General features: G+C 42.7%; 2 protein-coding genes across 2 annotated transcripts; one reads left to right on the top strand and one right to left on the bottom strand.

The window, feature by feature from the left end:
• Window positions 1–72: 72 nt before the first annotated feature.
• Window positions 73–10,942, bottom strand: SDF4 (stromal cell derived factor 4). The gene is made up of 7 exons (XM_015882650.1): window positions 10,812–10,942; window positions 9,847–10,195; window positions 6,403–6,539; window positions 6,089–6,202; window positions 3,652–3,810; window positions 2,540–2,715; window positions 73–1,923 (listed from the first exon to the last, which is right to left on the bottom strand). Exons 2-7 carry the CDS (start codon window positions 10,152–10,154, stop codon window positions 1,747–1,749), a joined length of 1,071 nt encoding a protein of 356 aa, XP_015738136.1. The 5' UTR covers window positions 10,155–10,195; window positions 10,812–10,942; the 3' UTR covers window positions 73–1,746.
• A 376-nt stretch (window positions 10,943–11,318) lies between these two features.
• B3GALT6 (beta-1,3-galactosyltransferase 6) lies at window positions 11,319–15,968 on the top strand. The gene has a single exon (XM_015882651.2). It carries the CDS (start codon window positions 11,570–11,572, stop codon window positions 12,602–12,604), a length of 1,035 nt encoding a protein of 344 aa, XP_015738137.1. The 5' UTR covers window positions 11,319–11,569; the 3' UTR covers window positions 12,605–15,968.
• Window positions 15,969–25,728: the final 9,760 nt, after the last annotated feature.

Below are 25,728 nucleotides of genomic sequence, written 5' to 3'. Positions count from 1 at the left end.
TGGTTAAGAGTCTGCTACCTACATTTAAACTGAAAAGCCCTAAAATGTTACATCAGCAATGAAGCACTCACATTCTCATTAAGGATGCTTTAATACAAATGAAATTCTCCTCTGATGGGTTTCAATTCTTCCCATTCATTGAGAAACCTAAAACCAGAGCATTTCCAAACCACAAAGAAAAAAAACTCAATACAAAATGAGATATGTATATAAAGACTCTGAAACAAGCCATTTAACAAAAAACAAACCAAAAAAAGTAGGGAATACGAAACAGAAAGACAGCAATACTTATATTTACATTATATTAAGAGAATAAATTTAATCAAATATAACATCTTATTGGGATTTTTCAGACAACCCCTCAGAAAGAGGGCTTTTACAGTAAAGGTGAAACCAGCGTAAAAATACTTTAAGTATAGACAGTAGTGGGTATGACCTTTGTGTCGCATGAGACTGTCAGGGATTACCCAAAAAACAGACTGATAAAAGAACTTTCCTAGTGCTGACTGCACTTTGCTCTGTCAAAAGCAATTCAGAAGCAAAGAATGTATTTCTCCCAACCTTAACGTATGTGGGCATCGCTAATTTGGACAAAAACAAGTATCTACACCAGTCTCAACGATCACTTTTAAGTTCACTTCACAACTAGGTGAAGCCCTTTGCCTTGTGCAACCTCTGGAATGCACACAAAAATAACCTGGCACAAGTTTTCTTTTTAAGTAGGTACAGAAGAGCTTCTCAAGCATTTTAAGTGAGCATTTTTCATAGCTCTTTAAGTTCTGTTATGGCTGCAGAACCTGGATTAAATTCTCAGCAATGCATAGCTAGGTTAAAATGCCTTGAAAAACATACTGGATTACCACAGATGAACGAGGAATCTCAGGAATATGGCTCTCATCTTTTCTCCTGACTCATGAATACCTGCAACAGTTACTGGAAACTCACGATGAGAACAGCATTTGCTGGAACTAACTAATCAGCAACAGTGTTTAAGTGAAGTCAAATCCAGTAAGAACTGAATCTCAAGACATAAACAATGACAATAAGCAAGTAACCCATTGATACTGAGTACAGATATCATTACATGTGTATTGACCACACATATCAATGAACAGTAAGAAAAGAACTGAGCGTGACTGGAAAAAAAATACACACACAGCAACAACAGCCCAGGCAGCAGCATCCTGATACAATTTACTGATCTTCTTCATGAAAGAAACCCACAAAACTTTGAAATTGATTTGACCATAAACAAAATACAAAGGGATGATTTGCTGAGTGAAACCGTATTCCCAATCAGTCTATGAATGGATACCCTCATGAGGTTAGAACATTTATCTGAACCATAGTCCCCTTTACAAAAGCCAACGTCTTTCAGTGTTTATTGGTGATTTCCCATGGGTCAGCAGCTAGGAGGGGCAACAAAGAATGTTAAATATTTAAGATGCCTCCATCAAATGTAATTAAGCCAAAAGCAGCTGGAACTTCAGCTGGATTTACTGCATAAAACAGGGTGAACTCATGTGGTCCAGTACCTGCCTCATTATTTTTGGACTTGGTTTTCAATTTTACATACCAAAGGCAACAAAGCTGTAGATCTTCTATACGGACGGAAGGTTTTTTTAGTACAACACAGTATGCATATAACACAGATAGCAGCAAGGAAACTTTGTGAGTGTTGAATTTTTTCTGTTTTGTTTTTCAAAAGCAGGAAAGTGCTTCAGAGCTCTGGAAAAGCGAGCGAGGTCAGAACTCCTCATGGACATTCCGTGCATAGTCCATAAGTTTGCTGCCTGTGAAGTATTCGCTGTATTTCAGGATCTCCTCCAGCTCTAAGTGATGGTTTTGATTCTCGTCTGCAACCGCTATCATTTGCTTTGCTTCGTTTAGGGCATTGTATTCATTCATAGGATCCATATATTCCTAGAACAAGAAAATCATCAGCAATCACTACAAGCACATGCACATTCTGGTAGATTCTTCAGTGGACAGAATTATTTGGAAAGAATCCCTACGTCCGCATATGAGTCTGAAGAGGTCATGAACTAGAATCCACACTTAAAACTTCATTTTAAAGTAAAAAAAACACTCGGAAAGACACGAGATCTCTGCTGTTCTCTAGTCTACAAGGCCCCAGGGCTGCTTCATTTGATACAAGTTTTTTTGCTTTCTTTTTTTTTAAATGAACACATTGCCAGTTACTTGTTCTGCAAGTATGACTCACTGTCCCACTAAATGAAATCCGTGGCTTGTTTTCATGCACTACATATCCATGCAAGCATCTACATTACAGAGAAAACAAACCCTAAAACCATACCTATTAATAAGAGCAATGCTAGGAAAAGGTCCTCCTCCTCCAGGAAAAAGCATTACAACATGCTTCCTTCTGAGCACCACGGAACAGTGCTACAGTCCAAGATTTGGCAGACTGCTAATTCAAATATTTCTGGACTTCAAGATCTCTAAGGCAGCCTCGATCCTATATTTAAAGAACACCTCTTGATTTTAAGAACACTAGAACTGTTTTTGAGAGACTTACCTCCAGCTCTTCCATTGTGACAATACCATCATGGTTAGCATCAATGACCTCCTCAAATTCCTTCCTTCTGTCTTTTACCCAATCATCATCAATGTCTTGAGCTTGCTGGTTCTCTACAGTACCAACAGGTAACGAAATGAACTCTGAAAGGGTAAGTTTCTTATCTCCATCTTGATCTACAACAGAAATACACAGTAACTGAAACTTACTTGTTTAATGTCCATTAGAAATGAGATATTCCTTCACATTAGAGGTGTCACTAGTACAGCTGGATTGTGTTTCCACAATCCTGACTGTGCCACAAAAGAACTGGCTACTGCTTATACCTCTGGTTAGCAGAAGGGTTTATTATGGCACCCACACAGTGTTTTAGAACCTGTCAGTATGCAAAAAAACAAAGTACTCAACCATGTCTGAAAGATACACCAGCTGGCAAGGCTGGGGATTGATTCTACAGCTGCTATTCATTTTTATTTAGTTATTTTTAATTAATCTGTTGCAGCATAAGTGTTTGACAGCTGTATCCACCCTCCCATCAGAATTCAAGTAGAACTCCATCTTTATTAAATCAACTACTCACTAAGTAGGAGTTCACTTACTCTCTTCATTATTTTCTTTTCCAAGCATGCTAACTATTGACTCCATAGGAAAAATATTAGTAGAAATATCAGTGAAAAGCTCAACAATATACTTCCATTTCCAGCACTGTATATCACAATTCTTACATGGTTGCTATGCTGCAGAAACACAAAGCAAGTATTGCCTTCCTCACCGACCATTCACATCAGAATATTTTCATATTCATCAGATGCTGTCTCCTATTGCTAGAGACCCTAAAAAGCAGCAGCCTTTGAGTGTGAAGTGGTTTCAGCTGAGCTGCTCTGTAAGAAGCACACAGAAAACCTTAGTAATGTACAATGTTATGCTGCTCTTTAACAAAAAGAGGTTAAATCTAGTCTTGAATAATACAGATGCTGGCATCTCTGTGGAGTTATGCTAACAGTGTACATACATATAGGATTAAACAAGACATTCCAAAACTCCAGACTGAGCCACAACACTACAGGGACCTAAAAACACCTCCCAAGAAAACATCTGTTAAAATGGTGTACCCAAATCTCGGATGATTTCTTTGACCATAAACTTCAGCATTCCCCTGCTGTGCTCTGGATGAAGAAAGGATAAGAACTCTTCTTCGTTCAATAACATATCGGGAGGTGGGTTGTCAGCTTGGTACCACCGATCCTTCAGGTTATCCAAAACTTCCTGTGCTAGAAATATAAGAAGATTAAAAACACATGTTTAACCTATTCGCAGGTTTTAAAATATATCGTTGTCTATTAATAACTGTTTAAACAAGGATGACCTATGAACCAGCTACTTCATGTCTCAGCTTCCAAGGAATACTCAAACAGCGTCCCGTATTTCAGCCTAAATATTTGAATTATTGAGTGGTAAACTCTACAAAATACAGATGTTAAAACAAAGCACTAAGAAATACACTTGATTTCCAGTTAATTCAGGATATAAGCACTCATTACTCCTTTTGGCTGCCTTATCTATTCCATACCAAAAAGCACATGTTTTGCTTCCTAGTAAAATGAAGGTAAATATTTCTGCTACAAAGAACAAATGCAAGTCCTAATCACCCACATACAAATAAACACAATAACACCAGTAATCTTTTTACAGCTCCGCCTATTTCATCTTACATCATGCCAAAAGGCACTTTTAAGTGAAATTTTCCTAAATTCAAATGGGGTTCGTAATTTAAACATGAGTTTCCACTAAAACCACACCAGTGACTTGATGAAAAGCCACCCTGCAGCTCACAGCACAAACATTACAAGCAGCGGTGGTCTTGAACGTAACCAAACAGGAAATAAATACCTGTGCAGAGCATTCTTTCTCTGGTGTAGGCATTTTCTAAATGACACATAGGAAAAAAAAATACAGTCTGTGGCACACCATATCTGTAAGATGAACTAACAAACATGAAAAATGAAGCACGGGCATTTCACAAGTTGTAAAGAAGCTCTGAAAGACCACATTCATGGCATAATATATATAATTCGTTTAATAAGCTGTCTTCCATATCTCCAGCATGCCTTTGGTTGCATGAGTTACAATAAAAAGAGATGCAGGCATGGTAGCATCTACACTTATTTTGAAAAAATAGTTGCAATTACAAGTTAAGCCTCCAGTATGTGGGGTTTTTTGTGTGAAGAGTAATAAAATTCTTTGGAGTCCTAATATGAATCTCAAAGTCAGTTTGTAAATGGAAAGATTTAGTTATTTCAAAAACACCAGTTAGCGCTGGATAATCAGATTATGAAACATTAGAAGTCATAAGAGAGGCCTCCCTTTTTGCCTGCTTTTCAAGTCCTTAATGAAATTCAACTGTCACTAATCAGTTGAAACCGCAGTTATCTGAGTAAGTTAAAACAGGTTGTGTCCCCAGATATGACCTGACTTCTACACTGTAACGTGCTAGACATCTGCATCAGCTTCCGCCTAAAACCCAGACCTTGCCTTGATTCCCATGTTCAGTTATTTTCTAATTGTACAGACATTAAAAGTCCTTTTACTCAGCACTATCATCTTCAGCAAGCAATGGAATTCATTTGGTTTTCCCAAATAAGGCTTCCTACCCAGGTAGAAGAATTATATACATTTTCCCCCCATATTCAGTACATGATTTATCTGATGAGCATTCTTGTAAACTGTAGCTATTAACCACACTGCCATAGAACATGCTGTACAGGTGTTTTCCCTGCCACAGAACTCAGAGGCCCATTTGCATTTTAGTTGCTTTTTGATAAGTGGAAAATAAAACCCATTTTTAAATGACTAATTCCTGCAAGGAAAGGCTAAGGCTCGATGTTTTACTTAACAATAAAATTTGAATGCTTTTAGATGTGGGCAGGTTAATCTCAAGCATTGCCATGTTTGCAACAAGTCAGATTCAAATGAAAGTTTCAAAAGTAGTAAGGAAGAAATGATCAATCTCACTAATCTGAAAAAAATCTCTCAGTAGGGAGCTTAAAGGAAACATGAAACAACTGTTAGGTAACCTTCTGCTATTAACTTCTAGAATCTTTTGCAGTGCCTGTTTGAACAGAACACCAACATACGTAGATACACACTATTTCGGCATACATACTCAGTTTTAGAGCAGAAATCGGGTACTTCCAGCTACTTGTCATTTGAGGCAACAGGGAAGCTGATACTCCAGGTAATAATGCAATGGTCCACAGATAACACAGATTAACAAACTTCAGCAGACCATAAAACACAGACACCTGCAACTGCTCACATAGGAAGTAACAAATAAGGAAGCAATGTTAAATATTTGCATCAAGAGGGCTGTGAGTGCAGATGTGATTTAGAAACACTTCAAGTATTTCTGCCTTATGTTTTACACGTTCTGTATTAGCAGAACAACCAAAATATTACTCCAGCATTAAGAACAGATCTGATACTCAGGCTCTGGGAAAGCAAAAGAACAGAATTAAAGCAACAAACCAGACTCCAACAGCCTCCACTTACTTTCTTCATCTATTTTCAGCTCTTCATTGTTTTTGATCTTCTCTGCGATTTCTTTCTCATTAAATCCTTTACTTGCCAAAAACTTGATTTTATATTCATCCCAGGAAACATGACCTGTAAGAGAGAGCCATATCTCAGACATGACTTAGTATAGCAAAAAATGGGAACTTTGGGTCTAATTTGTGAACAAGACCATCACAATAAACTTTATGAGAACTACCACCTGATTCACTTTCCTGTTTCCTTACAGCAGACGGGCCTTGTGAAAATAACCTGTTTATGTCACAGGAGGCAGAAGAAACACTTTATCTTACCATCACCATCAGGGTCCACAGCACGGAAATGCATTTTATTCTCTTCCACAGCTTCCTGGAAATGTTCATCTGTCTTTTCCATGATCCAGCGCTGCATCTCTTTAGCACTTATCTTTTTATCATTATCTATATCCACTCTGTGAAAGAACAGCAGACAAGATTTAATTCTTTTTTTTTTTAACTGAAAGGATTACATAGAGGATTAATACAGAGGATAGACTCTGGGCTTATAGTAGAAAAGCTCCCTTGTTTTTCACATCCATCCTTCTACAGGCAGGTACAGCAGGTAACTGCCTAGTTCAAAAACATTCTACCATGTTTCACTTGGCTGTAACTTAACTCATTTCGATACTATGCTTTTGAGTACATTTCTAGAGGAAACTACAAATACTGATAATATCCTAATGGCTCATAATAGTCAACTGCCAGCTCTTGCAAACTTTCACTACTGTGACAAATTTCTGCACTAAGAATCTCCCAAATCAGTAACTCCCCCTCCATTTAACTTTGCAAGTCTTTTTTCCCTTGTTTTTCCAAAGTCTCTGAAGCTTACAGATAAGCTGCCTTTACATGCCTGCCTCGATCACATCATATTCTTTGCAGCAATTAAAAACAATGGAAAAGGTGAACATCTCAGTGCAAGGACTTCTGAAGAATTCTACACTACATAGACCTTATAAGTGGGGGGGAAAACAAAAATCAAGTTGCCTTAATGATCACTTGATCCCCAGTAACGCACTACAGGCAATACACTTTAACCCTTAAACAGGCACATTGCAAAAGCTTTGCATGTACACTTGTTCCCATAGTTTTAGTGCTAGCAGGCTCACTTTGCTCTGTCAAAATACAAACCTGTACAGTGTTACTGAGCAATGCTGCTAGACCTGTTGAGAAACACTTATGCTCATAATTCAGTTAGTGAGATGAATAAAAGATGTGTCCAACCTGACAGCCCACTGTCCTACCCCTCATACTACGAATACTGCTTTATCAAAACAGACTGCCAAATGAGCAATGCCATTAATACTTATTTCATTAAAGAGGATATAAAAATAACAGATGAACAAAGACAGTAACCTGCCACTTTGGGGGGTGGGTTTTTTTTTAGCATACGATTATTTTATTACAAAAAAGGTAACAATGTTTAAAACTGAAATCAGTAACATTTAAAAGGCAAGATTCTATTTAAAGCAAAACAAAACCACTCTGATTCAAACAGATAAAGGCTGCCAAGTTGTGTTTTTTTCTTTAAACTGAACTAGTCTTAAAACTACTTGAAGCGTTATCACTGAAACTCAAGCTATTAAATGTGAATGCATTTAAATGTCACCTAAATGTTACAGGCTTAAGACAAATAACAACGCCAGCATCTGATCTTCTGAAACACATTAACGCTGTTTTAAAATACTGTAAACACATTTTGACCTATTTATTCACAGACTCAGCAACTCTTCACCAAACAACAGCAAGATGAGCACAGTGGTCACGTTCCACTTGTGTTGTCTTGCACTCACCAGGTGAGCAGTGGGGGGTTTTGATATGGGGTAGGTGCTGACAGAAATGAGAAGGGAAAATGTGTTTTCCACCTCAGTGTTTAATGTTGTAGTTTCTTCAGATCAAAGCTCTCAAACTTACTGCTTCCACATTGTAAGTAAGAAGAAAGGTAGGAAAAAAATACCCATTTAATGCTCTTCTAGCTCAAAGTACACCACTGTTCTGCTAAAAAAGTACAAATCAGAGCCAAAAAAACACAGCTTGATCATGCTTCCTGTAGAATCATCAGTAGACGTGACTCAAAGCACCATCTCAAGACTGTAGGATCCTTGGGATGTCTTGCCCTATTTTCCTGACCTGGCAGATAGGAAGGTTCCTACAGAACCCTATAGTAAGGGCTGCATTGAAGATGTCAAGCCTGGAAGAACAGCTGTTAAACACTTGTGTCCCATTTCCCAAGCACAAGCCATTTAAAATCAGTCTCCTGTGGCCACCTGTCCAAAGGTCTAAAAGGTTATTAATAAATAGCTGGCCACTCAGATGTTCAGATTCACACTTTCAGGTCCCTCAAGGACAACAGTGCAACATAGGGGGAGCAAGGCAGCAGCATGTTCACCTACAGAGCTGAAGAAAAGGTATGCCTTGGGAACCATCCAGTATATACAGTCTAAAAGAATACATCTATTAACATTAAATAAAGGAAAAACATGTCTGTATGTGGTAGTAGTTAACGGGAAGGTGTATTTAAGCCTCTGACCTCACCTATTACCATCAAGACAAGGCACTCTGCTGAAATCTAGACTTCTGTTTATGAACCACAAAACTGGGGCTGTAAAACATCAGCAAAATGCAAATCATAGAAGGGCGCTCAGCTTCTAAACTCTCAAAAGCAACTCCATCACCAAAGACAACCTAAATGAAAAGCCATGCATATTACAATACTATACAAAACTCATGACTTAATCAGTTTGAATTTATGAACTTGAATTAGAAGTGATGTGATCAGAAGCAAACTCAAAATCACCCAGATCCAACCCTGCTGCTATAGGTGAGGTTGTTAATCACTATATCAGACACTAGATCAGGTTGCTCAGTGACTTAGTGAAATCATCATCACCATAAATAGATTCAATTGCTTTCAACATCTTTCCTCTTCCTCCTTTCCTCCCGTAAAGGCCCACCTACGTATGCCAAGCTGCAGCACACTGTAAGAAATGTATAGATAACCCAACTTATTTAAGTCAAGACCTGAGCATTGCTCAGAGCAATTACTATTACAATTATATATTACTAACCCTCATGTGAATGTTTCCAATAGACATACAGCAGTAAAGAAACTGAAAGCTTCTCATCACAATCTTGCTATTTACATTTATATATATCCTAATAAAGCTAGCAGTCTGAACACCACACCGTGTAGTAAAGAACTGTAAATAGACAAAGCAGCCTGGTTCTCCTATTTGTTTTCATTGCCTTTAGTCAGGAGAACACAAGTTAAAAAGAATAAAAAAATAAGAAGAAGTGTTGATTGGCCCCTTTTCCCTGCTAATAAAAAGGTTACAGAAAAAAAAAAAGGTTCTGTTAAGCCTTCTGGTTTCATGTCCCATCAACCAAGGTAATCTGCTACAATAATCCACAATAGCAACCATGGAAAATAAAACTAGTTCTGCCATCTAGTGGTGCTGTGGTTCAACCTGGCAGCTGCTCAGCACTGCACACCTGCTTGCTCACCCTCCCTAGGTGAGATGGGGAGGAGAACTGCAAAGGTGCCAGTGCAAGAACTCACAGGCTGACACAAAGACAGGTTAAGAGGTAAAGCCAAAGCTTAGCTTTGCTCTTTTGCTGCAGTTCCTTTGGAAGACAAATACCATCACTCTAAACTTACAGCAGAGTAATGCAGTGTATTATTACATTTATTAATTAGTATAGAGAAATTACATTGAAGCTTACTTTGAAAAGATAACCATGAGCTTCTTCCTGTTTTTCCTGGGTTCTGAGTCTTCCTCAAACTCTTCCATCTCTTTTCCCAGAAAAACTTCTTGATGAAATTCTTTGTTGAGATGTCCATCCATCTCCATTTTGACCCCATTCAAATGATCTGGAGGCAAGATCTCATTCTCATCCTTACTGTCAGCTGGCTTCTCTTTGAGGGCCGAATTATTTGCAGGCCTTGCATAAACATCCATCAGAAGAAATACAAACAGAAGGGACAAATACAGAGATCCCAAACCGCAGAGAAAGGCCTGCCTTGACATCATCGTTTTTCCTTCGTGTTTAATCAGCCAGTATTTTGAATAACCTAAAAACAACAAGGAAAAAAACACACACAAGTTAAAAACTACAGAATATCATGTCATTAATAAAGCTTCTCCCCAAGCACAGAAAAACATATAAACAAATATACTGAAAGAAGAGGTGTTCTGGGGAGAGCACTGGCCTCTCAACGGAGCACTGAGCAGTATGACCAGGTTGGGAGCACACAGACCACAATAAGGGTTGGAAATGGATGGGTTTTAGGGTCACTTTCAATCCACAGCCCACAGTATGGGCTAGAAATGAATGATTTATTCTAAGGCTCCTTGAATATAAAGCCATATTAAAAGAAACATACGCCACAAGGAACTGTGTCAGATTTCTGTTATCTCTATCAGAGGACTTTGGATTGTTAAAGGCCTCACTCTGCTGGGAGCACAAACCTCGGGTCCAGCTGATCTGAGAGCTCCAAATACGACTTTACAGGCCTCAAATACATGGAATAAGCCCCTATTACCCCACATACCCCCCTCATAAACATAGGACCTGGGATAGGCCCAGCGTGGCACTCCCTTAACACCATCACATCCTCAGCACCGTAACACAGCGATGCTTTGCGGTCTCACCACCCCTCCAACCATCTCATCCCGAAGCTTTGGTACCTGTATGGGATACGGCGGCTCCTCATACCCAGCTCAATTCCTTCCAGCACAGTAAAGAGATACAAACAAACCCCCCTCCCCTACTCGCTCCCACCCCTTAAGAACCTACAGCCACCAGCGCTACGCCGGAAGTACGTCACACGCCGTGCGTGCGTTAGGTGTGGTGGCCGCCATTTTGGAGCCGGGCGGAAGAAGGGCTGAGGGCCTAGCTGCCATTTCTTCTCCTGGCTTGGTCTCCTGTAGCCAAGATTTCGAGGTGTTGATAAAGACAGAAGGCAAAACCCATGCTGCTGTGGCACTGAGTGTATTTATTCATACTCTTCCAGCTAAACCTTGTGAAAAAAGACCGTTCTTTACCCATTTACACACTGAGATCCACTCGTTTCCTCTAGGCCCGCCCCAGCGGCCTACGTGGCGCTGAGCCGCCCTCAACCAAAATGGCGGCCGTCAGGGCTTCGTTTGCCCTGATCCAAGATGGCTGCCGCCGTGTGTAGGCCGGGGCGGGAGGCGGGGCCGCTCCACACGGCGGCGGCGGGCGGGCCGAAGCGGAGGCCCAGCAGGTAGGGAGGGTTTGAAAGGAGGGTTTTTTGAGCTTTTCTGCTCGAAAAAAGGCTGGAAGGTGCCGTGGAAAAGGCCAGGTGAAGCGTGGTGAGGGCTCCAGCTTGTCCCCTCACGTACCCAGCTGAGCCGCTGCCATTCCCATCTAAATCTGTGGTGTGTGTGAGGGGGGAGTCCGGGCCTCGAGGCCTGCAGGCTCCATGAAGCTGCTGCGCCTGTTGTGCCGCCATAAGACGGCCTTGGGTTTGGGAGGCCTGTCGTTGTTTGCCGTGGTCCTGCTCTACCTGGCCAAGTGCACATCTGAAGGCTTGAAACCACTGCCAGCCCCCCATGGGTTGCCCCACCAGCAGCCCCCAATGCCATGGGGTGCAAGGGGGCCGCCTGCCATCCCACCTCCATCCCTTCCTCAGGAGTCGGCCTTCTTGGCAGTGCTCATCACCAGCGGGCCTAAATACACCGAGCGACGCAGCATCATCCGCAGTACGTGGCTGGCAACGGCTGGTCGCCCTCCTCATGACAATATATGGAGCCGTTTTGTCATTGGAACGGGTGGGTTGGGGGCTGAGGAGCTGAGGAGCCTGGAGTTGGAGCAGAGTCGCCATAAGGACCTCCTTCTCTTGCCGGAGCTGAGGGATTCCTATGAGAACTTGACCGCCAAAGTGCTGGCTACGTACGTCTGGTTGGATCTACACCTTGATTTCCAGTTCGCCTTGAAGGCCGATGATGATACGTTTGTACGTTTGGATGTGCTGGTGGAAGATCTGAAAGCCAAGGAGCCGCGTCGCCTCTATTGGGGCTTCTTTTCTGGCCGTGGTCGAGTGAAATCTGGTGGCAAGTGGAAAGAGAACGCCTGGGTGCTCTGTGACTACTACCTGCCGTATGCTCTAGGTGGAGGTTACGTGCTTTCTGCGGATCTGGTGCACTATCTGAGGCTCAACAGAGACTACCTGAACATGTGGCAGAGTGAGGATGTCTCCCTTGGAGTCTGGCTGGCTCCTATCGATGTCAAAAGAGTGCACGATCCTCGTTTTGACACTGAGTATAAGTCAAGGGGTTGCAACAATAAGTACATAGTAACGCATAAGCAAAGCATCGAGGACATGCTGGAAAAGCACCAGACCTTGGCTAAAGAAGGGAAGCTCTGTAAGGAGGAGGTTAAGCTCAGGCTTTCCTACATGTATGACTGGGGAGTGCCACCTTCCCAGTGTTGCCAAAGGAAAGATGGCATCCCCTGAAATTCTGAGGAAGGAAAAGGCTGATGATTATGGGACTCTCTGAGCTGGGTTACTGTTATCTGGGGAGAATCCCAATAACTAGGGCTTAAAAAAATTACTCAAAAAGATTTTGCACGTTTCATTATGTCACAATGAAACCCTGAAACTCCTGAGAGCTGCTGGTGTGGCATGATGTAAAGCTGTTTATAAAAGAGCAAGATATGACAGAAACCTGGAGAGGCTCACGTTACAGGATTGAAGGCAAACAATATGTTGCAAGATGGATAGTACAGAATTCTGGGGGAGGTAACTTGGATCAAAAAGCTGCTAGAAATTTGTTAACGGGTTCTGTGATATATTTGCTAAAGATCACAGCAGGCCTTTATAAGATTATGAAACTAACATCTGGTATTTATTTATTGGCAAGAAACAATTGTCAGTTTGGCAAGGTTTGAGAATTCAAATGCAGCCGCAGATTGGTTGCTCTTGCCAGTGGGAACAGGTATCTGTCACAGGCATTCAAGTAAGGAGAACAATTTTGCACCAGATATTCACATTAGGGGAAGGAGAGCCTGTCTGTTCTTTGGAGAGTGCTTTAAAAGAATAGAATTCCTAGACCTTTCTGTGTAATTTGTCTCTTTTTTTTGTTGTTAAAGACATCTTGTACATAAATTACCTGGCAGCTACAGAGTAAATCTATTTAGAAAGGTGGATGAGTTACATACAGCACTTGGCAGGTAGACTATATTATTTGGGGGCATATAGTTATGCTACAAAGCTTTCAGTTATTAGGTGTTGTTCTTAGCTTATTGTCCACACCCAGTACATCTGAAGAAGCATTCCACTCCAACAGCAAATAATCCTACTGCTGTAAGTCAGATCTTGTAGCCATTGGATTTATATTATTCTAGAGCACTTGGGTACAACATACATTAGCAGGATTAGGTCAGTGGAGAGTATTCAGAAGTCAAATGAGATTGCCCTAATTTAGATAGCTCAGATAAGAAAACAAACTCTCTATATAATCAAGATTATCATTTACAGGCTGCTCTAGTTATCAAGCCTGTCATTCCAACCCTTTTGAATGGCAGATGCTCCAGTACACCAGTATCTTTTACCTTTGACAGCAACACATCTTTCAGTATGAGCAGTTTTTAGTTCTGTGCCCGAATGGCACGTTCCCAGCCATCAGTTTTAATGGTTATTGCACGCAGCACTTTCATACAGGTCCCATGATCTCCTCCTCTCTTTGGTCTAGTGTCTGCTCTCACAAATTGCAAAGGAACTAAAACAAGACATTGCCAGTATCTTTAGTTTCCATTTCTTAAATTAGCAAGTTAGCAATTAATACCAAAGGAATAGAGGATGTTATTTTGTTGTTCTTCTCTTGTTTTGATTCAATTACTGGGGATTAAGAAAAGTCTTCTGTAAAGGATGATTCCCTAGTATGAACATTTGAATGAATTCTGAAACAGATTTAACAAGATACTGGAAATAAGTTATTTTAGCACATCCATTCCCAATGCATGTCCATGTATTGACAGGCAGATGTTCTTTTCAGCAAGTCCTATCATTGCAAAACAATACTAAAGATTACAGGAAGCTTAAATCGGTTCTAGCATTTTACAAAACACCTACTTGTTATTTGGGGTCAAGCAGTATTGTGTGTATATATATGTGATTAAATGCCCGTAATGTGAGTATTTATAAATATTGGAAACATGTTATGTGTAGGAAAAGTAAGGTAGTTAAATGTCATGTTTTAAATCCGTTTACAGAAGTACTTCGGTGTCCATGAGAGTTGTGTACCAAGCGGTGCTTGAGATTGTTCTTGTTATAATATAGGCTGTTATTTCAAGTCCTAGGATCTGAAGAGTGGGCCAGATATATGCTGTGTCTCTGGAGCTGATGAGAGCGTGTTGCTCAGCACCTAAAGCCACATCCATGTTGGTGGGAGTTGTTTACAGTGTTGATTTGGGTGCTTACCTGCCCCTAATAGCTGCGACTGGGGCTACATTAATGAAGGAGGAGTGCTGAATCTCCTGATCTCTGACCCATAGAAAACACGATGCACACAAATACTTGAGAGCTGTGAAGCCCTCTTGCATGGCTTCTTACACCGTCTTTATTATTTAGGTAGCTGAAGATGATCTGATACTTGAAAAGCCACGATATAACTCTTGTCTTTCTTAGGTCAGTGTGACGAGGCTGACTTCAGTATGGGGTGTTCCTCTGCTTCTAGGAAACAGTTTGTTGGTCTGCATCAGCTATATCAGAAAGGGAAGTTCTGTTGCAAAACATGCAAACAGAATTATCCAGAAACAGATTTATTTCTTATGGCATTCCTATTGACAATAGCTTATCGGTACGTTGGCTTTTTGCTTTTCAAGCAGTGCTGGTTTCTGAGTCTTCTATTCATAAACACTTTGTACTTTAATATTATCAGTGGCGTGCAGAATAATGAGCACTTCAGCTTTTCTGGCTATCAGTGATGCACTCTCATGCAGGCTTCAGTGTGTAAGGAGTAGCTAAATCATTCCTACAGTTTCAATTAGAAAACCAAACTGACAGATATCATTCCTCAAGCTCAGTGCTTCCTTTCCCAACTGTCTAGTCTTGTCCATGTGACGCTTGCTCAAATACAGCCCCTGCATGTCATGCTTCTGACAAACACTATGTTTTCTGTAGTTGAAATACCTCATTTTGAACGTTTCAATCTGTATTCCTTATCTTTTAACGCTGTGTTTGGGGGTGGGGATCTCCATTCAGTGCTAGCTTAGCAGATTAAGAGCCCAGCAGGGCAGGTGATTAAGGTTTGCATTTCTATTGCTTACTATTCAGCTCCAGCATCAGAGTTGAAACATGTTCTTGCTATTGCTGCCTGCCTGACAAACTGTCAACACCTCTCCTGCTCTGTGTTTAATTTAGAGCACGCTGCCTGCAAGACATCCATCTGTTGCCACACGTACCTGTGCAAGATCTGCCTTTGCCCTGGAACTGGATCTACTTTATGCCAACATAACATGCCTGCTGTTACTTTCTAATACAGTCCACTTAGGTAGCGTCCAGTAAAACATGGAGCTGGAGCTGTTCCCTATGGTCAACATGAAGCGGAAGGATTCTATGTGATAAGTGTGCCTTTATGAAATGGAACGGGGGTACTGCGCTGAGTGTATTTTAAACAGTTGAATGAAATTGCACATTTTGTTTCTGCAGCTCATCATTTACATAGGGAATAAACTGCTCGGAACGCGTGATTGATGATGACAACATTGGTAACTGTGTAAGTATATTGTATAGGTATTTATGTCCCTCCATACATGCTGTTATTGGCCAAAGGGGTCTGTGTGCTGTGATTTTTAATTAAAAAAATACTTTTGCTGTAGAGATGACTGCTTGTTCTGCTTAACAAGTATAACACAATGCTAGGATCGCTTAGTAATATGCAATTTTCTATTCTACAGAAATAGTAATTTCAATAGCAAATCAAATTAAAGAGATCTTGTCCATTGCAAACCTAGCACAGTAGATAAAACCACATTTGAAGCCCTGTTTGCTTTGAGATATGTATTGAGCCCACATGGTGCCTGGAGCTATAGCAAAACAACCTTCAGTTCTTGGTCTCCATCAGTTTCTGATGAAGGCATAGAGAAATGGGCTGGACCAAAAAGCTGCTGGGAAGCATTAAGAATTATGCATTATTACGACCTAACCACCCTGTCTTTAAGTTATTGTCTCTGAGACACGGTGGGATCTCATTGCTCAAAGCCTCATTACAAAGCCTCATCCAATTCCAAAGAAAGCTACTTGAGAGACAGCACCAAAGCCAAATGATCTAAAGTAAATAAAGGCACAACTGCAAAGCTTTGAACCTAAGATGAGGACTTATTTTGCTACATGATGTTAGACCTCGTGAGTTCCAACAGAAACGATCAAATTGCTGTTGAAGTGAGCATAAGGAAGAAGAGACTGGCAAATAATGCAAGTCAAGGGAACTAATTCAAACCACACTGCCCAGGTCATCTACTAAACCAGATATACATTGGGTTTTCTGCCAGTTACTGAGCAGGTTGCCTAAAAATAGGATTTATGGATCACAGAAATATAGAGGAGCAGTCGGTGTCCGAGGGCAGGCAGGGTTTTGTTTCACAAGGCAAACAGTGCTCGGGGTGAAGGGGATGCTGCAGGACCACACAAGGAGCCTGTGCAGGATGAAGCTGGAAAGGGCTCTCCTGGCTTATCCAGAAAGCCGAGCAAGTCTTAATGCACAACCAGCTTAGCATGAGCTCTTCCCTTCACAACAAGATACACCAGAACCACACAAATCCATCTGATTTTCTTCCTGCTTGTGGCAGCAGAACTGAGCCATCCAACCATCACATTCTTACAGTGGCTTTGCCTCCATCATTAGCTTCCCTATGGACATTTAGGAACAAGCCCTGTGGCTGGCTCTCCATCAAACACTGGGGTTATTTGCCCCTAAACAGCAGAAGGGAAGCAAACAAACAGGGCTGAGGTGGTCCCACCAGCTGAATGCCTGCAGCCAATGCACAGCACCAGGAACACCAGGTCTCAACACATCACATCTAGGGTTCCTCCCACACTCATGTCCTTATCACCACCCAAACACTCCACATAAACAAACAAACCAGACCAAAACAAACAAGAAACCCGCAGTGCTTTTCCCTACAGCTTTTAAACCCCATCACTGCCCTTAAGGAGAGAGCTGGGAAGGAGCCAAGGAGCTGCAGATGTGGACCAGACCCAACCATTTCAAAGGGACATTAAGCAGCGTGGATGTTGTCCATCTGTTCATATCAGGCTCGCTTCTTTTTGCATCTTTGCAAAAGAACAAGTTGGTTTTTAGTTGCTAAAGTCAGAACTGAGAGGGAAAAAAAACCCGTTGGGAATTGCTGTTCCGTGGGTTGCTTGCCCTATGAGATTCAGTCGCTAGATGTCACCATGAGTCTTTCAGAGCACAAAAGGGGATGGAGTTCCTGTTTTAATGAACTAAATTCAGGTTTGGGGGGCCTTCAGCAAGAAATGATGAACCGCAGCCTGGTCAAGCTGCATGTCTCTGTTCAGTGCAGGAGAATCGAAGACCAGACAAGACAGCATTGAAGGTTCCCATCCAACTCAATCCATCCTATTAAATCAATATGAGTGTCACCAGCTCAGAAAGCAATAGATTCCAGTGTTCAGATCTCATTGCTTTAAAGGAAACACTCCCCTAAAATTGAATTTGGCTCCCAGTGCTTCCTTCTTGAGCTTTAATTAAAGGAGATGCAAAAATGCAATGTATTAAGACTTCCCCACACTCCAAGATCACCTCTGCAAGGCAGCGCACAGGTTGGCATAGGGACTAATGAACACCACTTAGTTTAAGGCCACATCTCCACCTTCTGCTGGTCCCTCTAATCCCCTTCTTTGCTTGACAGCCAAGACAAGGGAATGTGAGCCCTCTTACAGCATCTGTTTATTTTCCAGGCTGATGTGCAGTACTGAAATCTCAAGTGTTGGGTAAGTTGAGGAGTCCCACACCAAGTGTCTCCAGTGCAAAGTGCACTGTATTTAAACAACAGCGGGGGCTGGAAAATTAATAACATTGCCTTTTTTAAATAAAGAGAAAGGTTGTTGTTGTTGCTGGTGATCAATTGATCTGGGGTGGTGCCAAATGGCTCCGGTTGGCTTTGAAGCATCGTAGCACAAGAGGCTGCAAAAACAGAGCAGATCCTCACCACAAGAGTTACAAATATTTACTTTATGTATTTACTTTAGGGAAAGACTCAAGCCAGAGATAGTAGATCTTGATTGCAAACACAGCAGCAATTGAGGTGCTAAGAATCAGAGGTTGGGGGTCTAATCTTTCTGATCTTATCTTGTCTAATAAATTTGTCTTTCTTTTCGTGCCTTGACCTCAGCAAAACAAATGCTCTGTACACTAGAAAACACCCATACAACAGAACACAACGTGACACTGTTCAGATCAAGGAGCCAGGAGCTAACCCAGGCTTAGAGAAACATCTCTATCTTGTATCGTTCCTTGGCCTGCAATGCCCTGAGCTCTGCTATTTGAGCAGAACCCAGTGGAAATACGGGTTGAAATGAAAGCACCGACTGCTCCGTGCCTCAGTTTCTCTCTCAGCAAAGTGATAACAGCATTATCTCCTCCAAGGGCATTGTGAAGCAAAGCTATCAAAAGACCTTCAGCATCCAGGCAAGGCTGGATCTGGGAAAGCGTGTGATTATCTTACGCCTTAGTAAAAGCCAATCTGGCTCCTGAAAAGCTCCATCAAAGCAAAACCCAGAGCTGGAAGGTTTATGAGGACAGGGAAAGGGGTAAGAAAACAATAACCAAGATCTAATTTCTGAGGAGTAACGGATAGTCCCGGGAGGATATAATTGAAGTCTGTAATAGCTGCAGATAAGATCAGGCTGAGTTACTATTTTCAGCCAGTCTGAGACATCAGGACTGGAGGCACCGAAATAAATTCTATAACCTGAGACAAATGAAAGGCAGTCATCAAGAATCTGCGGGGTCTCAGAAGGAGAGAGAGAGCAAGAAATACATAAATATTGCAATGGGTCGAACTAACCACCAGGCAAACTGTGCTATCCTGGCTGTCCTAAGTGCTGGGGTCACCAAAGAAGCAAGAGGTGTTTATCTGGGGAAGGTCTGAGATGAAAAGGAGGAGCCTGATGGGGTAAAATGACCTTGATTTTCATTCCAGCTGTGCCAGGGGGGAACTTTATCCTCATTACAGTGCACCAGCAACAGCTCTCTGCTCCATTTGCTTTTGGAAATGAGCAGAGCACGACAACAAAAGGGCCAAGTTCAGAGCAGGGAATTGATCTGTAGGAGCCCACAGTAATGAGCTGTATAAAGAAAGTTTCTCCTAGAGGGAACCTGTTCACTGTGCCATGATCCATAGGCCTGGAGGTACTCATCTGAGGACCCCAAAACACACTCCCTGTACTACCAAGGCAACAGGGCATGCCCTTCAGCTGCTTCTTTCCAGACTCCATCTAAGAAGGTCTTCAAAACTCAACCAACCAAAGCCCTGAATAACCTGGTGTGCCCCCAAAGCTGAGTTAGTGGTGAGCAACACGTTGGGCTGGAGATCTCCTGAGGTCTCTTCCAGCCTGACTTCTCTTAGGACTGACAGCATCTGCCTCCACTCATCGTTGGCATGCAGAGATCAGCCTTGGCCAGGGCACATGACAAATGGAAGATTACATCACAGGGCAGGGGAACGCTTGGGAGACATCCCATCATTCGCTTTGCATCAGTTCCACATTGGCTTGTGCAGAGAGCACCCCACCCAACCCATGTGGATCTGCTCACTTCCTACCTCTGACAGCTTGTTTATTCAAAAGCATTTGGCTCTCAATGCCTTGCAGATGAAATAAGAGATCAAAGGCCTTAATTTCCTTTCCTCCCACTGCATTCTCCTTCCACATTCAGGCAAGGGTTCACGTTGACCATGGGGCTCTTCATGGCCTGAGAAGCACAGCTCTGAAGAACCCCCAGCAATGGAACAGCAACTTCCATTGAGCTCAAGCAATAATTAGGGACCCTCATTGCAAGAGAACTTCCCAGGCTCTACCTGCCCTCAATCAGGAAGGCTGGTGAGATGGAGTGATTTCAGAAAGGAATGTCACAGGAAGACCACAATGACAGCACCACAGCATCCCTCACACCCCAGCACACTCTGATCCTCCATAAGCTTAACACAACAGTCCCATGTGCCCACTCCTTGAATTGTTCATTCCTCTCCTGCCTGCAAACAACCTGTGATTCACTGATTTCTTTCTAAGCAAACACGCAACCCCTTCCATGCAATCAGAGGTTGTTTACTTCCACGCTTCCCCTTTCATGTGAGGCCTGTGGCTTTCCATTTCTCTTCAGGCATCAAGCACTAATTTCACTTGGCTTTTGTCAGAGAAATGGGCTGGAACAAAGAGCCATAAACAACTAGATCAGTAACACTTATGTTTATTTAAAAGGCAGTTTTGTGGGGCTTTTTGACCATCATTTCTTTTTAACCCTTGAAACCCAGGGAAGAAACACAGTTGCTGGGCACAGCTAGAAGAAACCAGTGATATGAGCTTGGACTAACAGTGCAGGTTGGGCAGGGCTGAGACCCTGAAGGGCACAGCCAAAAACCCACCTGGATTTACAGTCAAAACTGGAGGTCTCGTTTTAATGTTAATGATTTTCCACTCAACATTTTGTGGCCGTGAAGGTTTTCTCCTCATTGCCACAAAACAGGTGGAAATGAAATGCCCCTCTCAGCTGGGCCATTGGGTCTATTTTGCCTTGGCTGCCTAACAGAGCCTGTGCCCAGCCCCAAATCAACCCTTGTGCTCTGCATGGAGAGCACTGCAGCATCCCACTGCTGAACCCTCCTCTTTCTGAAGCTCTTATATTCATACAGAGCATTTTTTTGTCCTTGGGGAATGCTGGAAAGAAAACAGTGTTGTCGATAACTGTGAATTGCACTAATTGGGATATTTAATACTTGGGTTGCAATTGCGCTGGTGCTGAAACCTTCGTACCCCGGCTATAAAAGACCCTAGTGTCAGAAATACAGTAGAGTTTTTCATGCCAACTGCTGTTCTGGGTTATGGCTCCAGTCTGGCTGCATTGCTCGGTGAAATATGTTATTAGAAAATTAAACCAACAAAGACGATGTTACAGCAATGCTCAGTCACAGCCCAACCCACAGAGGACTGAGAGATCCATCACAGAGCAAGGGATCTCATCCCAGGTCTGCCTCAATGCTGGCCTCATCCTGCAGTGGCAAGGAAGCTTTTTGCTTCCTCTCTTCTGTCCCTGTTCCCAACAGTGTGCTGGGACACAGCAGCCTTTGACAAAGGATCTTGCTACGTGCCCTCATCTCTGCTAGCAAGAAAGATGACATCACCCACTCCTGAGAGCCCATCCAAAATACAGCAGCGATGCCAAGGCCACCAGCAAGGAAGAAAGCTTCCCAGTCATGATGCCTTTTTGTTTGGACTGGGCTCGTTTTTGCATTGCTTGCTGGTGATGGAGGCTTCGTGGCTCATTGCACTGAGTGCCATTTAGTCCAACTTGTGCCATGCTCGCTCCAAACACTGCAGCTCATACACAGGGCTCTCCTGGCTGAGCCAAAACTCACTGGAGATGCACGACATTTCACGATCAGGAATGAAAGAAGAGAAACATTGCCACCCCACGTTCTGAACAACAGTTGATCTTTGTAAGCTAGCATTTGTTAGCAAAGGGAGTTCAGGTGCTGGGGCAGAAGATCAGTATTTGATGTATTATTTCCTCTGTCAATAAACTGAAATGATCGATCCTCTTCACACCTGCCTGTTTATTCTCCACTACATTAAATGAAACCTATTGGCTTTCCTTTTTAATCCTGTGTACATGCAAGAGATGCAGAACAACAGAAAGAGAGCACGACCATCAAACCTATGAGGCTTCCCTTCCTGATTCTGCACTGCTGCTCAGCCAAGCTTTCTACAAAGGGGCCAAGCCAGAGAACTTTCAGTGGTAACCCAAACCCTGTCCCAAGGGGGTTTATGGGCGAAACAACACCAGGCAGTGTCCTCTGTGTCTGGTGTGGCACTGCGAGCGGGCGCCGTGGTAATGCTGTGATTTATACCTTCATTTCCTACTCTCATCTGTGGTTTTAGGTCCCCAGCTCTGTAGCAGCATGTTCTGCACAAGGATACAGGCTCGCAGAGGAAGGATGGAATAACAGTGATGTGCACAAAGCCTTTTTTTTTTTTTAAGAAAACCACAAATTAAAAAATAAATAAAATAAAATCAAACCCACCAACCAGAAGAAAACGAAACTCCACACACAACCCAAAAACAACCCAGTTCTTCTTTTTTTTTTATGCCTTGTTGCAGCTGCAAGAGTCACAGTCAAGGAGAGGACAAGTTAAGAGCAGTGGAAGCCTCCAGCTGTGGATCACAGAATCACAGAATCACAGAATTACCCGGGTTGGAAGGGACCTCAAGGATCATGTAGTTCCAACCCCCCTGCCTAGCAGGGCCACCAAACATACACATTTACTAGATCAGGTTGCCCAGGGCCCTGTCCAACCTGGTCTTGAACACCTCCAAAGATGGGGCATCCACAACCTCACTGGGCAGCCTGTTCCAGGACCTAACCACCCTTCTAGTAAAGAACTTTTCCCTAACATCCAACCTAAATCTTCCCTCCTTCAACTTAAAACCATTTCCCCTAGTCCTGCTATTATCAGCCCTTTCGAAGAGTTTACTCCCCTCCTGGGAGTAAGTTCCCTTCAGGTATTGAAAGGCTGCAATGAGGTCACCTCGCAACCTTCTCTTCTCCAGGCTGAACAAACCCAACTCCCTCAGCCTGTCCTCATAGGGGAGGTGCTCCAGCCCCCTGATCATCTTTGTGGCCCTCCTCTGGACCCTTTCCAAAATCTCCATATCTTTTTTGTACTGAGGGCTCCACACCTGGACACAGTACTCCAGATGGGGCCTCACAAGAGCAGAGTAGAGAGGGACAATCACCTCCCTATCCCTGCTGACCACCCCTCTCCTGATGGAGCCCAGGATCCCGTTTGCTTTCCGGGCTGCCAGAGCGCACTGCTGGCTCATGTTAAGTTTCTCATATATCAGGACCCCTAGGTCTTTTTCAGCCGAGCTGCTCTCAAGGACAACTCCTCCCAGCCTGTACAGGTGCCTGGGGTTCTTCCGGCCCAAGTGCAAAACCTTGCACTTTGCCGTGTTGAACCTCATTAGGTTCACCCGAGCCCAGCTTTCCAGCCTGTCAAGGTCCCTCTGAATGGCATCTGTTCCCTCCACCGTATCGACTGCACCACTCAGCTTGGTGTCATCAGCAAACTTGCTGAGGAGAAATGGATGAAGAGAAGGGAAGCAGAGCAGAGGACCACGTTATGATGGGGACAAAGGAAGAGTGTCCATTGGACCAGCTTGGAGGGCTGCAGCCACCTCCCAAGATCACAATACATTGACATACCTCCACTTGCTCACCTCTATGGGGCTGTTTTTCTGCTTACCCCATGATTTCTACCCCACCTCACCCTGCTTTTACACCGACCCTCTGGAAAAACACTGTCTGCGCCCAGTGATGTTGATTTGGATATGCTGAAATTGACTATTGTTAATTCATCCAATCCTTCCAGAAATCAGCTCGGGAATTTCTTTCTTTCATGTGCAAAAGGCTCATCTATTTGCAATATGGAGCGTTTTGGTGCTTCGCTTTGAAACAACATTCCATCCAGAAGTCTATCTGCTGAATCTTAATTAAAACAAGCAGCGATGGGAAGAACCTTAAACCAAGACAGCATGTTTCATTTTCTCCTGTTGTTTTGTCTCGATTCAAAGTAAATTTTCTTTCCAAAATTCCCAGTGAGTCAAGAAACAGAAAAAAAAGCAAATTTTCATGCAGTTTTGTTCTATATCCCACCCAAACCAGAAAACTGCCTTGTACTTCAAGTGCTGGTCTAGCTGAGCTGTGATCTGCTAAAAGCCATCCCTGCAGTGAGCACAGATATTAACTCTTCTTGCTTCAAAATATAAGAAGCAAAGAGCAATGCAAACAACAGGAATCTGAGCACTAAACAAGGAGCAACCAGGTCTTGAAGAGAAAGAGAAGCCCAGAAATACAGGATGCAAAATGAACCACAAAGCAGCCAGAACACCAAGAGCAACACCTGACTTGCTTTATAAAGCTCAAACTGGGAGCTCAGGAAGGCAAAGAGAAAGAGATGCTGCAAAGTTGTTTGTCTCCTGCAGCACCTCATAGATGGTTTTCAACAGTACCACTGAATCTGTTGCCCCATATACCTTCCCTTTGCACTGTTACCATAGTGCTCTGAGTGCAAAGATGATCCAGACCTTAGAGAATACCTTCTGGTGCTAAACAACCCCATGAACATGCCCTGCTTCATTAGGTTGGCTTCTATCTCTTGTTTCCTGATACCTTGGGTGATCTCACAGACATTTGAAGGGCCTGCAGCATGTTCAGCAGAGCAGTAGACTTAGAAATGCTGCTTTAACCACAAGCAAAAGAATAAAATAAAGAGATAGTCTGGGTTAGCTGAAACCCCAGAATCCTTCCCAGACAATACAACAAGTTGTTTTCTGCCATCTGGTATCCAGAGACCAAAGGCAGATGTTACCACTAATCAGAGGCATCCAGATGGTCATCAGCCTCAGGATGTTTGTCTTACACTGCTCCACAGCCAAGAACCAACAAGCACCCCTCATCCCCCAAACTGAACAATCTTACCGAGGGAAATACCAGCTGCGTGCTCTCACAGGGATTGAGTTAGACCTAATTCATCTGGAAGGAACATGGCTTGGCATTTGGGAAGCTTCTTATTCTATCAGAGATCTCCAAGTGCTTTGATAACGTTCATCAAGCCTCATTAAGCCTCACATGCACATCTGCAAGGCAAGGAAGGATTCCTCCTGCCTCAGTCACAGAAGAAAACACTGAGGCATTGTAAACCAAGGTGACTTGCACTGGGCATGGCCATTGGATCTTAAGATGTCAGCATATAATACATTACTACAATATATTACTGATGCAACATCATAATTCTGGGGTCTCAAATCTTCCCGTTTCTGAAGGTTTATAGTAGGCAAAGTGACAAGTCTGTTGTCAAGCCAGGAAAACCAATGAAGAACACAAACTTCAATTTCTCACTTTCATGTAACCATTCTAATCTCACCACAAAGGCACAAAATAAGCACCTTAGCTTGCTGCAGGTCACACTCTATCCAGGAGCTTCTGATCTGCACTGCCCTCTTATTTCGGGATCCTAGACTGTTTGCTAGTCAAATCTTCCTACTTTCAAATGGAAAGAGATTCAAAGTAAAGGCTTGACTCATGTCCCATAGGGGTCTTCCCATGCAAAGCATGCAACCAATCCCATTACAGTTGATTCCAAACAAGATGAAGTTTAGCTAATAGGCATGTACCTACTGCTAGGGGATGCAGGCACTATGCTCACATTGCTTTTTTATTATTATCTTTAAGTTTGACTGAATTCTATGCATCTTTGTTACTTCCTTTGTAATTCAGATGATCTAAGAATTGCCCAAGCCTCCACACTGTTTACTTTAGAAACAACAGAAAATGACTGCC

Source organism: Coturnix japonica, chromosome 21 (genome assembly GCF_001577835.2).
Source record: "Coturnix japonica isolate 7356 chromosome 21, Coturnix japonica 2.1, whole genome shotgun sequence".
Classification (NCBI taxonomy): Eukaryota; Metazoa; Chordata; class Aves; order Galliformes; family Phasianidae; genus Coturnix; species Coturnix japonica.
This window is presented reverse-complemented; position numbering and strand designations above follow the sequence as displayed.